The sequence below is a fragment of the Pituophis catenifer genome, unplaced genomic scaffold (genome assembly GCF_029215685.1).
Source record: "Pituophis catenifer annectens isolate HBS135680 unplaced genomic scaffold, rPitCat1.0.hap2 SCAF_3, whole genome shotgun sequence".
In the NCBI taxonomy this organism is placed as follows: Eukaryota; Metazoa; Chordata; class Lepidosauria; order Squamata; family Colubridae; genus Pituophis; species Pituophis catenifer.
The window spans coordinates 128,346,869-128,365,134 of NW_027256883.1; the positions used below are offsets into that span (position 1 = coordinate 128,346,869).

General features: G+C 39.4%; 1 protein-coding gene across 1 annotated transcript in view; it reads left to right on the plus strand.

Moving 5' to 3' along the window:
* Window positions 1-1,673: 1,673 nt before the first annotated feature.
* Window positions 1,674-18,266, plus strand: part of OLFM3 (olfactomedin 3) — a 62,867-nt gene continuing 46,274 nt past the window's right edge. The window contains exon 1 of the mRNA XM_070939343.1: window positions 1,674-1,817. Within this exon, the coding sequence (XP_070795444.1) occupies window positions 1,689-1,817 (129 nt within the window). The 5' untranslated portion in view covers window positions 1,674-1,688. The remainder of the gene's footprint in view (window positions 1,818-18,266) is intronic.

Below are 18,266 nucleotides of genomic sequence, written 5' to 3' on the forward strand. Positions count from 1 at the left end.
ATGACTGAGACACTGGGGCAGCAGGCTCACCTCTCACCTCCCACCAACCCTGACTGAAACCTAAAGGAAGAGAACCACTGTAATATGATGCCTTCCATTACTTGCGGTCAATCCAGAAGGATGCCATGATATTGAAAACTAATGAGAAATTAGGACACATCAGGGTGATTGCAATACCCTCTCCCAGCTTGAGCCACAAGTCTGAGGCTATATGAACGGCAACCTCCACACCATCCAGATACATGGCTTACCACTTTCATGATCCTGGAGGCAGAGACGGTTGCTCATGGTCTACATTTCTATCATTCTTTTTTTCTAAATAATTTTTTGCATCAAGAGACATCATGTCATATTATAAGAGAGCGATGTTTTATTTGTGATATTTTACAAAGCAGCATAAGTAAAAAAAAATAATAAAGTGACATCTCTGCAATTATATTCTGAATATCTCCACAGAAGCAAAAAATTACAGTGGAGCAATCGGTAGAAAAGCAATTTCAGGTACATAATCTTCATATTGGCTCTAAGCCAGGATTCCCCCCCCTTAGAGTCGTGTTTGGTTGGAACAATTTGGTGTCATAATTGTTGTTAGTCATATAAAAAAAAAAAAAAACCAAAGATCAGGGGTGAAATCCAGCAGGTACTGACAGGTTCTGGAGAACCAGTAGCGGAAATTTTGAGCAGTTCGGAGAACCGGCAAATACCACCTCTGGCTGGCCCCAGAGTGGGGTAGGAATGGAGATTTTGCAATATCCTTCCCCCAGGAGTGGGGAGGGAATGGGGATTTTGCAGTATCCTTCCCCTGAAGTGGGCTGGGAATGAGATCTTGCAGTATCCTTCCCCTGCCATGCCCACCAAGCCACAACACGCCTACAGAACCAGTAGTAAAAAAAAAGTGGATTTCACCATTGCCAAAGATGTATGTGACCTTCCTGGAAATTTCTGCACCCACTCATATACACAGACTTTATCCTGGCTTTAAAGATAGTAGAGATAGGAGTGGCCAGTCTACTCCTATCTAACTCTCCAAATTGTGATCCCTTGTGCATTATGGGCTATGATGAAATAAATAGCTTGACTATCCACGCTGACTTGGAAGCAAATCCCATGGAATCCAGCAGGGCTTATTCTCACCCACACATCAAATTGCATTTTTCATTCACATGAAGCATTGTGACACTTGTTGACAATGGCAACAACATCAAGACGTTCATGGCCTCATCCCTACTTAACAAATGCCCACAGATGTTCCATATGAAGTCTGAGAGATTCTGTTCTCTAACCACCCGCTACGGGTTGACTTTGTTACCTCTGGCCTTGGACCTCTGGCTTGCCTCATTAACCAGCAAGCTGCCCATTCCTGGTGAAGTAACCGTCTGTTCTCCTCCACATCTTCTTTTCTTCCCTCCCAGGCAAAAACTATTATTATGAGCATTAAAGGCTTTTGTTCCTGTGACCAGCCTGCCTTGCTACGTGGTGCAAAGAGAGGAGGCTTCAACGCCAGTGCTTGGAGGAGGGAATGGTGGGGGGGAGCAGCTTGGATGTGCGTTTTGGAGGATGATTAAATCTAGGGAGGCTGAACCCTTTTCGTGCCATGGATGTTGTGAGTTGCAGGCACGCCTCTTTCCCTGCCAGTCTGCTCTAGGATGATAATCACTCACTATGAAAACTCATTAGCTTCCACAGCAATGAGTCCTTCACTCCTCAAGCTGGGTGCTGTGCTTAGTACCATGGCTATGATTTCTAACTGGATGTCCCAAACGCTCCCGTCACTGGTAGGACTGAATACCACCAGGCTGTCCACTTTTAACAAGCTAGTAAGTAACTTCATTCTCTGGAGAGCTTTTGTGGGCTTGAGAGGGAAGGGAAGGGAAGAGACATTTTGCTATAGCTTTTCTTTAAAGTGACCCACAGACTGCAATTTTAATTTTGCATGCTTCTAGTAAGAACCTTCCTTCTCCCCTCCTTTCTTTCAAGTTGTTAATGCATGTTGCAACCTATAGACTTACTTTCTGGAAAGAACATTTGCCAACTGGAAACGGAACAATTTTAAAAAGAAAAAAGCTTTCTAAAATATTTGTCTAAGGCACGGGTATTTGTACAAGTCTTAAAACACCGAAGGCATTCTTGTTTGTTCGCTTTCCACTTTCTGCATTGTGACTTCCAAAAAGCCTTGCTGTGATTATACAAAATAAGCATGATTAAACTTGAGCTGTTCTGCTTCCTTTCCTTTTCTTGCAAAACTATTCCACGTAGCAGGATGACTGCCTTTTTCTTGCTTTGTATTTGGGATGTCCCAGAACAAAAAGCAAGTTTTCCAGAGGAGCAAAAAAAAGAAAAAAGAAAAAAAAGAAAACTTTAGAAAGAAAACACACTTGCAAACCATTTGATTAGGGCAGCATGCCAAATTAGAGGTTGTTATTGGCTAAAGATGTCCACTGATTTTCCAGGATGGATTCCATTATGTGTACTGTTGCTGAAGTGTAGTGCAATGCTTGCCAAAAAGTCTTGTTTGGTACTAAAGAAGCAAGCCTCTCTGTCTGTGGTCTTAATGCTGTCTTAATAGCTTGATAAAATGGGTGAATTCTGCATCCTTTGCCATACCATTTGCTGAAACGGAGCTAATGAAAGTTTGACGAGGAGGCACTTAACTGAATTTCCCTGCTCCAAAGGTTCCTCCTTACCTGTACTCTGTTCATTGTGATTGCAATCAAATATCAGATTAAGGGCAGCTCAGGGCTAAATACCACTTGGAAACTAAACACGTGATCTAATTTACTAATCAATATGGAATTTGTTCATTGCCTGCGGGCAGGAAATGAGAATGGAATCATGATTTTTAGTGCTTTTCATTTGAACCATTCATTTTGCTCCATTGTGAAGTCCTTCCATGCAGACTGTTGAATTAAGGGTGATATTTCAGAGTATTTATCAGAAATTTCTGTATATTTATCAGAAAAGACGTTAAGATCAGCCAGCCTTTGTAACATCTATGGCTCCCTCTGGAAAGTTTGGAGTTCACTGAATGTCCAAAGGACCTCAGAGGATTCTTAGTTCTTATAGAGTGAGCTAATGCAGCCCTATAGTTCAGAGTGGAGCCATATCTGATAGGGACAATTCAGCATTATTTTTTCTTCTTTTTCCCATAGAACTATTAGTAAAAGTTACATGTTGACCCCAAAACTTTGTATTTGCACTCTGTACAATTCCAGAAACCTGTGTGATTTTTATAGTACCTGGGGAAATCTGCACTCTGATGTTTTTTTGGCCATAAATCTCAACAGCTCCCTTTGGGCTGGACTCAGCCTACATCATAAGAGCAGAATATTTATTAGCCTTTAGAATATTTATTACCTAGGTAAGCTAGATCAGGAAACAATTTCACAGGAGTTGGCCTTTGTTCAGAGTGGCTATAATAAAATAATTTTGCAGGTCTTATTCTATTGTACATCCCCCTCCTATACCTATGTAAATTGAGGAGCTGATTGAGTTATTTTTGCCTACTTTGTTTGTTTTGGAGATATGTTTTTTCCCTTGTCGCTTTGGTAACAGATCTCACTTATCTCAGTCAAAGTAACCTTCCTTACTGTCTATATCACCTTTCCCTAACTCATTGAAGGAAAGATAGAACAGAAAGTAAGACATAAACCGAACCCATCTGACTTTCCCCAAAATATGTTGCTAGCCTTATTGGGAAATGCCAGAAACAAGAGAGAAATGCTAAACATATAGAGGGCAAATGCATACCAATGTTCATATATTTTGACTGATTGATAGGTAGATAAAGCAAGCATAGAATAACCTTTTGAGAATAGCAGCTGTGAGGAATGCTTGTGCTTCCCGTATCTTAGGAAAAAATTAGATAGAGAGATACAGGCAGGGCATCCCAGAAGTAATAAATCAGTCATCAAAATAAATGTCAGTCACCACAATATTATTATTTATCTCCTGCTCATGCATAGTTATTAAATTTTTAAAAAATAAAAATCTGATTTAGTACCAAATGTTGACTATCCTATTACTGTTATGTGTGAGAAAAAGAGGGAGAGTTGCATATGTTTGCTACTGAATCCTAATTTCAGAGCAGGCCTCCAAGTCCAGTAGAGATCTTACTTTCTCCTACCTTCTCCAAATCCTATAGAACTTTTTGATAGACATTGTACACCCCCCTATACCTATTAAATTGGGGGGGGGAGGTGATTGAGCCATTTTTGCATACTTTCTGCTTGTTATGGAGATATGGAAGCCAGGGTAAATTGATGTACACTCCTTTCTGTGGGAAGAAATGTCCATCTGGTTCAGTTCCAAGCTGGGAGAAAGGCACTGGAGACAAAATGGAGGTGGAGGTTGATTGGAAAGATGTTTTAATGATGAAGCAGAACCACATGGGTGGTTCTTGGCAGCTGACTACATGGAGTTGAGAGGAAGGGTTATACCTTCTATTGGGCTTTGCACTTCAGCTTCCTGTTTCTATGCAAGAACATGTATTCTATTGGCTGTTGTCAGACTCCCATGGGGCCATGGTCATGTAGAGGTCATAGCTGGCTCTTTAGGCAAAGTACAAGTCCTAGGTGTTTGTCTGAGCTAGATTTGGTTGAAGTTTGGGGTGATGCAATGAAGGGGCTTGTGTTCTTAAAGGGTGTTGGGTAATTCCTATTGTGGCTTAATGACTTTTTCCTGTTGGATCTTGGGTGAGGGTATTTGCTTATGAATAGAGCTATTTATCTCTTAAGTGCTGACATCTGCTATTGGCTATTAAGAAAAGGTGGGGGCTGCTTTCTCCCTCTAAAAAGACATTTCTGATAAGATAATATTCTGCCTTTTTAATATTTCTCAAAATATTTCATTCTTCTAAGAAAGGGGTGGGTGATAACTTTCTACATTTCCTTTTCTACTTGCCTTGCAGCATCACCCAGCAAATTTGATGAAATGTTGGCATGATGAAGCCACACCTGCATCCCAGTCAAACTAAAAGCAAAAGATGGAGAAAAAATTGCATTCTCCCAGTATAACCCTTCATAAAAATGTTGACCTCATTGCCTCATGTCATAAAAGCAGGGCCTAATGCCTACATGCTTTGCTTTTTCTCAGATAAATTCTGTGAATTTATCTTCTTCCTTTTCTCCAACTTCGTTTATACTAAAATTGAAAAGTACTACCATAGCTAACAAACAGGAACAACTTTGGCTAGTTAAACTTTACGAGGACAAATATGAAATATTGTGCCCTTGCTTGGCTCCCATTGAGCTCTCTGGACAAGAAACAGCTTCTATTCTTCCATTCTCTTTGTTGCTTTCCCCATTCAGTATCTCTTTATCTCCACTACGGATGTACCCTCAAAGTCAAAGGGGCAGCCCCTAAAGTTCCTCAAAATCTTCCATTAAATTATAATGTGCAAAGCAACCGGAAGAAATTGCTGAATGTATTTATTTGTATCCTGCCTTTATTATTTTGCAAATAATTCAACCCAGCAAACATTTTCAACATATGAATATTTCTCCTCCTATTTCTCCCACAAAACAATTCTGTGAGGTGAGTTGGGCTGAGAGAGTGAGACTAACCCAAGGTTAACCCACTTGACTTTCATGGCTGGGGTGGGACCTGAACTCATGATCTCCCGCTTTTTAATCTGGTTTCTTAACCACTAGACCAAAATGGCTGTCATTATGTTGCCAGCAAACTTTACAAAATAAAATGGAAATTAAATAAAGCCTAGTTTAGTTTTTGTCTTGACTCCACCCACTTTTTAGGATACAGCCCTCTAACCTACTATTCACAACCATTATAAAAGCAGTTGTGAGCTAAATGTTGCAGTTTGCCAATTTATATCCCTGGAACAGAGGTCCTCTTTTTGAAAATTCTAAAGTAAGCTTCAAAGATAACTTGATACCATTCAAATATTTTAGAATTAAGCCTCATCATTCTTACCTGACATGGTCAATAGCAAAGAACTGTGGGAGATATGGTACAAAACAACTGAGGTTGGCAGTTACCAGTACTCTAAGAACAGTAGTGGCATCTCACAAGTAGAAAGGAGGAGGGAGGAGGAGGAGGAGGAGGAAGAGGAGGAGGAGGAGGAGAAGAAGAAGAAGAAGAAGAAGAGGAGAAGAAGAAGAAGAAGAAGAAGAAGAAGAAGAAGAAGAAGAAGAAGAAGAAGAAGAAGAAGAAGAAGAAGAAGAAGAAGAAGAAGAAGATTTCTCTCTCTCTCTCTCTCTGCTTTCAGAAGCCTTTCAAGTGGGATCAGAAAGAAAACCAATTATTTCTGTTAAGTCCCTCTCCTCTAATTCTTTTCCTCATCTCGAACTGAAGTTACCACCAAAATTTTCTCTGAATCTAGGCAAGAGCTTTGGAAAAGAAAAAAAGACAACTTGGATCAAAATCTGAGTCCAAGAATCCCTAACACCTTCCCTCCTTCCAAACCTAAATTCCCATCAAATGCCCCTACACCTCCTTTCCCTTCCTGTTCCTTTGGCTTGCTTTTGTTGGCTTCTAACATCTAATGCATCAAAAAGGAAGTTCCCCCTCCATTTCACATAAGAGTGAAATTCTGCATTTTACTGAGGTGAGCCAGGCAAACTATGCAGAAAGAGGTTTTTTTTTTTTTTAATCTTCATTGATATTTTTGTCTTATTCAGATCTGCCAGCAGTAGAAATGACGGTGGGAGATATTGTTACAGCCCAAGTGCTTGTTCTGAACCAATTTTCCTAGGAAGAGAAGCCCATCTAAAAACTGTGGGAAACAGTGCCAAAGCAGCCTCTGAAACACTGGAACTTAAATATAGCCTGATACTTTCAATCACTTAAGCCTGAGTACCCAATCCCAAAACGCTTCTCTATGGAAATTCTTCATTCCAAATATGCACCAGATGTATGGAAAAGCTATTTGAAAAGATCTTGTGGTGATTACTTTTAAAAATAGAACAAATTTGGTATGCAAACACCTGAGGACTCTTCTAGCATAGCATAGTTCCTGAATAATTGTTTTTTTTTTAAGTTTGAAAAAAGTCCCGTATAACTCTCCTCTTTCCTTTCTTCTCCTTTCTTGCCTCCCTTATTGAGCCAATTTAGATTATAAAGCCTCACTTTCCTCAATTTGCACATGCTATCCCATAAGTATTATACCTTTCTGGGTGGGACCCTGTACTTCTCTTGAGGTTTTAAGACTCTAGCTCCTATCACCTCTAACTATTGGCTATGCTGATAGGCCTGGTAGGAGACAGAGCCCAACAATATCTAAAGAGCTAGAATTTTTCCACCCTGAATCTTTATAGAAGACCCTCTAGAACTATGTGCTTGGAGATATGTTACCATGGTCTACATTTAAAACCTACAAATAATAAGATCAAGCCCTGATTTGATCAACCTTATGATAACTGAGATCACAACTCAGGTTCAAATGGGGCTACTATTCTACCTTGAGAGTAAACTTGAGTAGGATTTCATATCCATGTACCCCAGGCCCAAGACAAATCATACATTTGCTTTTACTGTTAATTTATTTGAAATGTTTGATCCCTTCCTATTGAAGTAACTATCAGGGTGATTACTGTTTAGTAGGGTTGTGCAGCAATCCAGACTGAAATTTATTTATTTGTTTAAAACACATAGTGTATGTATTAAACATTTAGACTAGGGGTGTCAAACTTGCGGCATGACATTGTCACGTGACACATCACAACTTTTTTCCCCTTTGCTAAACTTGGGGTGGGAATGGCCAGTGTATGATGCATCTGGGCCGTGGGCCACAAGTTTGACACCCCTGATTTAGATCATGTGGAGATATTCATGTCTTTCCTATTTGTTACCCCTTATAGAAGTTGGGACTTTTTTCAGGAGTTTTTTGGCTGCCATGGACTGCTCTGAAATCAGTTCAGGAAAAAATGCATTTGGTTCAAGGAATTATTGAATTCCTAAGGCAACATACTTATGTGTGCTCCCTAACCCTAACAAGAGCCTTGGTGGCACAGCAGACTAAAGTGCTGTTAACTAGCACCAGCTGCCTGCAATTACTGCAAATTCAAATCTCACCAGGCTCAAGGTTGACTCAGCCTTTCATCCTTTCGAGGTAGGTAAAACAAGGTTCCGGATTGTGGGGGCAATAGCTGACTTTGTATAAAAAAAAAATTTAAAAAAAGAACACCGCTTGGGGGGGCCAAAAGCCCTACTAAGCAGGTATATACAAAAGTATGAAAGCTATTGCTTAACGCATTGTAAACCACCCTGAGTCTCTGGAGAAGGGCGGCATAGAAATCGAACGAATAAATATCACCTTTTTCCCTTTGAATCTGGATCGTTTCATATGATCCATTAAACATTTTTAGTAACACTTTTTAATTCTCTGTTATACGTTGCCCAGAGTCTCGTTTCTGTGAGATGAGGAACTAGATAGATGATAGATAGATAGATAGATAGATAGATAGATAGATAGATAGATAGATAGACAGACAGACAGACAGACAGACAGACAGACAGACAGACAGACAGATCTGGGAAAATGTTTTTTTCACCCATCCATCTTTTGGCAATGTGATTTCATTACATCTGCAGCAGAAATACCAATCATTGTTCAAATGGCTGCTTCTTCTGCTTTCCCTAAATAGCAACCATCACCATCACCAGTATTTTATTCTGTGGGCTTTTCAAGTCCACCAAAAGCTTGTAATGTATTATTAAGCCATTATTAGAAATGCTTGGCAAAAAGGCCGGCAGGAAGTTTCATCAATAAATAAGCAGCCCAGCTTTTCCAAGCTGGTTAGACATTATTGTGGAAACAACATAACTGTGAACGATGACAAGATGGGATCTATGTAGGATGAAGGCTGCAAGGTTCACCCCATTATCTGATTACTGAACAGTTGAACTGGAGAGTAAATTCCACATAAATGTTGCACTTCTGCAGAAAGCCCTGTCCTTTCCAGTGAAAAAAAATCTGAGAAAGCAGAATTGAGGAGTAATCTTTTTTTTTTCCTCATTCCCACTCAGGAGTGGAACGACTCCCTTGTATTTGGAGATAAATAGCATAAGCAAGTTTCCTACCATACCATGCTCAGTAGGGAATTTTAGATTTCAGATGCAACCATACATTTTGCTTTATACTTTAGATGACTGTGATACATTATACATGAGTCAGTTTTGAAAATAGTTTGGGAACTTTGAGGTTCCTACCAGGACTCAATAATTTCAACAGCATACACCATTAATATTTTATTTGAGCCACTTCACAATCCATTTCAGGCCCAGTGTAAAAAGCTGGATTTAGCTGTTATACCTCTAAATGCCCTGAGATCTGGCTATTTAAAGGGAGTGCCTTCTCTAGATGGTGCCATTTTAGATCATCTTCATAGGTCTGTTTTGATACCAGCATGAAATAAGTTAGGACCCTTTTTATTATCTGGTTATTATAAAACAACAGGCTTGCCTGATGGTACTAACCTTTGTGTCTTGTCTATTTGGGGCGGTGGTGAGTTTTTTCTTTATTTGGACATTGTTGTTTTATTTACTTGTTTATTTCTGCTTGATTTTATGGCCTGTTTTACTTTGTTTTGCTTGGTTTAATTGTAAGCTTTCAGAGAAAGCCAGGTGATACGATGTGCTCGTTTGCATTGTAAATAAGACATGTACATCTTGAAAATGGAATGTGCAAAGGTGTATCCCAAGGGATATTTTGATGTTCTTACAACCAGTTCAGATAGAGCCTTCTCGGTATTTCATTCTTTTTGAGGAATTTTTCTTCCTGATGTGATCACGTCTCAGACTCCAGCTTTGAGTGACAAAGAATTAAATAGGCAGTTTTTTATAAAATTTCTTTCCAGAATTACAATAAATTCTACAGAATTAATAATAATGCAATCAGGTATTTGGACAACTTAGATAATATATCACCAGCTTCCATGTATAACTGTGACTTCTTAAGTTTTCACAGGCTCGCAGAATTAGGAAAGCCATCAAACTATAGATAAATCTCAATTGTACTCAAATTAGTGCAGAGCAGAATAATCCGGAGTTCCCCCAAGCTTATGGTTGCCTCCTATTATACAAAGCTTATGTTGGTTTATCAACATAAGCTTTTATACAAGATCAGGAGCCCTTGTTTACAGTCATTCATGCCTTGGTTGGACTGCTGCATTGTGCTTAACATGGGGCTGTCCTTGAAGATCACCCAGAAATTACAACTGTTCCAAAATACAGCATCATGCAGTGCTGAGTGCCCCTAGATTTGTCCACGTTAATGGTTACACCTCTGTTATGTGAACTGCATTGGTTCACACTTTTCTTTTGCATGCAATTCAAAATGCTGGTTACTACCTTTAAAACCTTACATTGGCAGCTTACTTGCGGGATTGTCTTTCCCTGTAGGTTATCTGCCCATCAGATCAGATAGAGTAGGTGTGCTTCAATTCCCTTCCTTTAGATCAGGAGTGTCAAACTCAGGGGGCCCGGGGGCCAGATCCAGCCCATGGGGTGCTTAGATCTGGCCGGTGGGGCTACCCTGGAAACAGCGAAGGATCTGCCTGCGGTGCATCTGTCAGGGAAAACGGAGCTCAGGAGGACCACGGGCGGCCCTCCCGAGCTCCATTTTCACTGACAGTGTGTTGCAGGACGCCATCACAGCTGAAAATGGAGCTTGGGAGCCCGTTTTCATTGGCAGAGCACTCAGGCTACCACAGGCGCCCCCAACACAAGTGATGTCGAGCTGGCCATGCCCCCTGGCCACATATCCCAAGATCAAACATAACCCTGATGCGGCCCTCAATGAAATCAACTTTGCTTTAGATGTTGCCATCTTTCAGAACTTGGGAAATGTGTCTTTTCCATAATAACTGTTACCCTTTCAAACACACTATCCCTTGAGATCTTGCAGATCTCTATCCTTTTCACTTTCTGAAAAGCCACAAATAGTTGCCCTTTTCTCCAAGAGTTGGGATAAAGAAAAGCTGGAGTTGGAAGAAAATGTAGTGGGTTGCATCAAGGAAGTTTAGCTACAGTGCCAGATTTATTATCTATTTTTGTATGATATTTTTATTTTTATAACATGGTTTTGGACTGCCCGGAGTTCTTAAGCTGAGTGGCTATACAAATGTTTTAAATAAATAAAATTTAAAAAGCCTAAGTTCAACCTTTGGAGAATAATTTCCTGTATGACGGTATATGTTAGCTATTTTTCCTCTTGATTTTTCTGGTATTTAAAATGAATACCATTTCTGTTTAGAGAAATCTAGGTAGTACTTAGATATCCTCATCGGGGATCAGGAGCCAAACAGAATTGGGCCTGGTTTAGTATTTGCATGGAAGACTAGTGGAAATTTTAGGCCCCTCAGCAGATGAGGAACTTGAAAATAACCTCTCAGAAAAAGGCAATGATGAATGACTTCAACATTGTTGTCAAGAAAGCAATATAGATGTGTCTATGTAGTCACCAAAACTTGAGCTTGGCTTGAGGGCATCTCAGACAACTAAGTGACAGCAACTACTTTTCAAGAACTTTGCATTCTTAAAAAAGCTAAAGGGCTATTCTTCTTTATTACTTGATTGGAGACATCTAACCAATATTGGGGCTGTATAATAGACTGCAAAGTTGAAAAAAAATAAACATCCTGGAAGAAAGGAGCAGAAACTGCTATCATATTAATCCTACAAGAAGTACATTGATGTGACCATGAAGTCCCAGGGAACTGACTTCTACTTGAAGAAACATAGCAGAGTTAATTATATACATCCATATATTTGTGCGTTATTGTGTCCCACCTGTATTCTTAGAGTAACATATACTCTATCATGTAAGGGTATCCCAAAAGCTTCACACCTAAATATTAAACCAAAACTTCACCAGGTGTATCTCTCGGGCCTTTGAAATTTGAAGGCCCTTCTACTAAATTGACACTACAACATCCAGAATTCCAAAGCCCATACTGGCTGGGCATTCTGGATTCATGGTCACATGAAATCTGGAGGATACTTGGATGAGGAGAACTGTTGTAACCACTGTGCCATATTGGTTCAATTTTGTGAAATTCCATGTATTTAAAGGACAGCTTTTTTCGCGAAAAACATTTTGTGCAAACTGCTTCAAAAATATTGTGTTATGTAGCAGCTGATGCTGTTGTTTTTGTCTTTGGCAGCTGGGTTTGTATGGTTTGGAACTCTTAAATTGTCCCTGTGATGTGAATAAGGGAAGATAAGATTTATGCACCCATACTTTCATCATGGCATATACTGTAATTTCCTTCCTCCCATTCCCAATGAAAATAATACAAAATACTATAAATGTACAAACTCAGAGGTTGACTGACTTGAGCATGATTCTGGGACTTTTCATAAAGCTAGCTAGATACTAATGTAGTTGCAAAATTACTTTGGATGCCCATGTATAATGAATGAGTATAGAATTTCTGCTGCAGAATGCAGATTTGAAGCAACGTTGATGAGAAGAGCCTTGAAATATTTCAGAACTGGTATATCCAGCATTCCGTTCTATTTTGAACTACCTGAAAAAGCAGGCTTGGTATTTCTCTTAGATTCCAAAGACAGGACTAGACCAAGGGATTGAAATTGTAGGGACATAGATTTCATGTGAATACCAGAAGGAGAGGAACTGAGAGTCCATCAGGCTTGGAGATGTTTTTAAGGCACAGGAGAATATGCATCTATAAGGGATAGCATAATGATGTGTTCAATATGTGTTCAATGCTAATATCCTTTGCAATATTACCAGCATATAACATCCTGAAAGCAATATTACCAGCACATAACATCCTGAAATCTTACTTAAGTGGGAAAAAATATATTTTAAAAAGTTTAGCAGAAAAGATGAGCTTTACGTTTCACTTTTGGATATACAATTCTCTTGACATTTCAATTCATCTGATTATTTTTTAAAAGTTACATCTTAGCTGTCTGTGGATTCTCCATTATTCCAAATAACTCCTTAAATATGTTTGGAATGAAGAGATCTATAACTTTTGATCTATATGTGGTTTAGGAATATAGGAGGGCATTTTGTTTATTCTAGGCATGTCTTTATTACCTTCACGGGGCTCGCAGTGGCTCAGCAGTTAAAGACACTGAGTTTGTCAACTGGAAATCTGACAGCCTGGGTTCAAGACCCGAGCACCATCCAACAGAGTGAGTTCCTGTTGTTTGCTCCAGCTCCTACCCACCTAGCAGTTCAAAAGCATGCAAATGCGAGTAGATAAATAGGTACCATTTTGATGGGAAAGTAACAATGTTCTGTGTGCCTCAGCATAAAGTCATGCTGGCCACATGGCCACAGAAATGCTCCCTCAGCTAAGAAACAGAGATGACATCACCCCCTAGAGTCGGACTCGATTGAAAAGGGAAAACCTTTACCTTTGCTTTATTACCTTCACTAAATAATGTCTATGGAGATTCTCAGCCATCCAGGTCATCATGGTTGTCTCAAAGGTGCTTTTTGTTTTTTCAAACAAACTGGACTTTCTTGAAGAAACTTCACCTCCTCTGGGAAGCTTCAGTGCTAACTAACTGGTTGGGAAGGAAGGATTTATATTTCCCTTTTCAGTCAGTCAGTCATTAACACACTGAGTATTAGGGGAACAACTTGGGGATTAACCTATGTCCTCAGAGTACCTGAATCAGAGTGCAAACCCATGGAACTATCTTGGGACTGCTGAAAGACTGACTTGTAAACAGGAGATAGGTGGTGTTGTATCCCTCCCCCTCTGTTGAGACAGGGCTGTTTAATTTAAACATAGATAGCCACTTTGACCCCTCTTTCAAAGCAGTGGCCCTCTCTATCAAGAATGTGAACCTTGTTATCTTCAAAGTAGCAACCCTTGTCTTTCAGGTGCAGATGGACTGCTGAATCCTGTCCTGATGAGTTCGTTCTCCTGTGTTGCGCCATGTGGTTGTGGAGACTTGTACATTGGGGGAAACAAGATTCAGCAGTCCCAATTTTTAACTTACATCAGTGCTTGTTTTTGGTTGTCTTTTACATAATCAACCAATGCACTTTTCTTCTTTGATGATTTGATTTACCTAAAGTAAACCTCCACCTCCATTTTTGGGAGGGAGCAGATATAATTATCAATATAACTATGGGGATGTATTATTGTTATTATTTAAATATGTATATGGCTAACTTCCAATTACAAAAGAGGGGAAAGCAGAAACATGCCCATTTCCATTTCCCAGGGGTGAAATGCTCCCAGTTCGGACCGGATCGCCCAATCCAGTAGCGATGGAGGCGGGTGGTTCGGAGAACTGGCAGCAAAAATCCCTGCCCCCCCCCCCAATGCCCAGCTGAGCCGTGCGATCATCAGAGGCTTTTTTCTTTAAAATGGCTCTGACGATCCCAGCTGAGTTGCCTGATCGTCAGAGGATTTTTTAAAAACCCTCTGCCGATCAGGCAACTCAGCTTGGATCATCAGAGCCATTTAAAAGAAAAAAAAGATTTTTTTTCTTTTAAATTCCTCTGACAATCCATGCTCTGATGATCCCAGCTGAGTTGCCTGATCCGCAGAAGGGTAAAAACCCTCTGACGATCAGGCAACTCAGCTGGGATAGTCAGAGCCTTTTGAAAGCGTTTTTTACAACCTCTTCACCGAAGAGGTTGTAGAAAAAATGGTTTTAAAAGTTAAAAAAAAAATTGGCCACGCCCACCCAGTCACATTACCCCCCACCAAGCCACGCCCACAAAACTGGTAGTAACAAATTTTAGATTTCACCACTGGCTATTCCTGATAAAGAAATTAGAACAAATTCCAGAGGCCGTGCTGTGTGTGTTGTCCCTGCCTTGTTTTTTTCTTTAAGAACATTAAATTATCTACTTACACTTGCAAATTTTCCACAATTGTACAGTTGTGGCATACAGTATATGAATTTTCAAATGTTTACTTCCCCTTCCGTTTCAACACTGCATTGAAATATAATGCTCGTCTTCTAAATGTACAGGATGCTATACTGCATTCAATAGTACATGTTTTCAAACATTTGATGTAAAAAAAAAAAAACCCTTGTTGGTGCTGTGGTACCTTAGAAATGAAAAGGTCTCCCCTATAGACCCACCCTTGGTCAACTACAGATGGTTCTGTCTTTTATTAAACAAATTAACCCGGGATCAAACATTCATATTTGAAAAAGAACTTCAGCATAACTTAAAAGGTCAAATCTATTCAAGTGTGCCTGATCTGTTTGAAGATTGAATGAAGTATATTACGGAACCATTGTAGGTTGAATTTGATGCATTGACATGTTTGGTTTGGTAGGTACATTGTTGTGCTGCAATGTTTTTTTGAATGGAACATTGGAAAAATCTATCGAAAACTTCTACTGTGGGATCCAGGCCAGGAGTTTTCTTAAGTATATTTGCCTGTAATATTTTCACAAGCTTCTAAATCAGAAGCTGCATAGAAGATTCATGTCCTGCAATTACTATGCTACTTACCAAGAAGGAGTGATAACCAGTAGCCCACATGGGTTTAAAATATCCCACACACATCCTGGGACACTTTGCTGACTACTAGTTGAACTCAAATGCCTTCTACCCAAGCACTCTGGAAAGAGCTCAGATGAGAAATTGCTGAGTTAATAAAAATATGTGACCTGTCCCTCAAATCAAACTTAGTACCAGAGGATTTTGAAAGTAACCAATGAAGTCAAATTTTTAGAAAAAGATAATAAGAGAATCAGTAAATTATAGACTGGTCGTCTTAACAATCTGTTCTTGAGAAATTCACAGAAAACACTTAAAGAACAAATAACTAAGCATATAAAGAAATAAGCCATGGTGGGGGAAAAATTGAGTTTATCCATAAAATAAATCCTTCCCCAATATCTTTCTAAAGTGTTGTTTTTTTAAAAAGAATATCAACAGGAACATGAGTTCAGGTGACCCTGCCATTGTTACATCCTAGAGATTTAAATAATAATAATAAGTCCCTAGGTTTCTTACAACAATATCTTTATAAATTCCTTTTTGATGGCATAAGAACTTCTGCCCTTTTATGGGTTATTAACTAGTTAAACACAGAAAGTAAGGAGAACAAATAAATGAATAGTTCCCAATGGAGAAAAGTAAGAAGTGGGATCACTCAAGAATCCATGTTAGGACTAATGCTTTTAACATGTTCATAAATTATCTTGATTTAAACTATCCGTTGAACTGGCTAAATTTGCATGTGCCCAAATGTCCATGGAGATTCTTAGTGATCCAGGTCATGGTTGTCCCAAAGGTGCTTTTTCAAGAGGTAACTGGACTTTCTTGTTTTTCTTACAAGATGTCCCAAAAGCAGTTCCAAAAAGGTTCCATACCCATTTGCATTACTCAGGTGACTCTGAGGACATAGACAAACCTCTAAGTGGCCTTGATGACTCTTTAAAAATAATGCAAATGACTAGCCGTCTGCAAGCAATATAAATCCTTCCATTCCCCACCATCCAGTCAGAGCTGAAGAAGCTTCTTGGATGAGAAGCGAAACATCTTCTAAGAAAAATAAGAAAGTCCAGTTGCATCTTGAACAAGCACCTTTGAGACATGTGCCAAACTATTCAGGGGTTGAAAGCCAAATGTGATTATGAAGAACTCCAGAAGAATCACTGTACAGGTGGTCCTCCACTTACGACTGGTCTCTTAAGAATTGTATGAAGTTATGACTGATCTCCCAAGAGCTACTTATAACCAGTTTGTGAAGTTACAACGGCCACACATGGTAACACACTCATGGTCATGTTACCCAATGCTTGGCAACCAGTTCACTTTTACAGTTGTTTGCAGTATCCTGTGGTCACAGGATCACAATTTGTGATATTTTTTTGCCAGTTTCTTGCATTTACTTCAGGTTTCCAGCAAAAAAACCCACCCATTTGGGAAAATGAATATGCTTAACAACCATAACATTCACTTAATGACCACTCTGTTCACTTAACAATTATGATGTTCACTTACCTGTAAACTGGTGATTGGTTAACCAAATGGCAAATGCAATTCATGTTAGATGTTTATGCACAGCAATGCAGAAAAATCACTAATTTCATAGTTTAATAGTTTCAGGAAGATATCAACTCTATGTGCAGCAGCTGTGAATAAGATAAAGCCCGTGCTACAATTCATTAGGAAAGGTATTGAAAATAAAACTGAAAACATTATAGTTTTTTTAATTTTTTAATTTAGATCTGTCTGTCCATCTCTGGAATACTTTGTGCGATTCTGGTTGCCACATTTGAAAAGGGATATGATAACTCTAGAAAAAATGCAGGTGACTAAATGATCAAGGACTTCGAAGATCTCCTTAATTTAAAAGAAAAAAAAATACTTTGGAAACTTTTAAAAAGGCAACTGGAGAAAGTATCAGTGTATTTAAAATCCATGCATGGCAGGGAGACAGAAGTTCTCCTTCTCTCCAAACGTTAAGGCCAAGGTTCATTCATCAAAATGATCAGGAAATACACAATATTGTACTCAAAAGAAAATTCTTTGTATTATAGTACATAATTACAGGTAGTTCTCAAATTACAACCAGTACTCGCATTAACTTCCGTCACAGCATTCCTACAGTCACATGATCAAAATTTGGTGCTTGTCAACTTGCATGTATTTATGACGATTGCAGCATCACAGGTCACGTGGTCACTGTTTGCGACCTTTCCAACTGGCTTCCAATAAGAAGTCAATGGGGGAAATGCGGATTTGCTTAATGATTGCATTATTTACTTAACAACTGCAGTGATTCGCTGAAAACCATGGCAAAAATGGTCCTAAGCATGGCTCACATAACAACTGCTTTCCTTAACAATGGAAATTTGAATCCCAATTCTGGTCATAAGTCAAGGGCTACCTATATTGTGTGGATTGTGCTACAACAAGATGTCATCAGTATGTCTGGCCTTAAAAACAGTGGTGGAATTCATTGTTTTTTACTACCAGTTCTGTGGGTGTGGCTTGGTGGGCATGGCAGGGGAAAGATATTGCAAAATCTCCATTCCCACCCCATTCTGGGGCCAGCCAGAGGTGTATTTGCCGGTTCTCCAAACTACTCAAAATTTCCACTAGCTTTTCTTCAGAACCTGTCAGAACCTGCTGAATAGCACCCCTGCTTAAAAGGCAATTGAATAAAGTCATGGATATTAAGTACTGAGTGATTAGATTTGGGATTCAGTATACCTGTCAGCGTCTCACCGCTGGCATAGAGAGGAGAGAGATAAGCCCTGAACTTTTGCCTGCTAAATCCCTTTGAAGCTGGGTCGTCGTGGAAATGAAGGGAGGGGGGACATTCCTGTGAAATGACGAGACA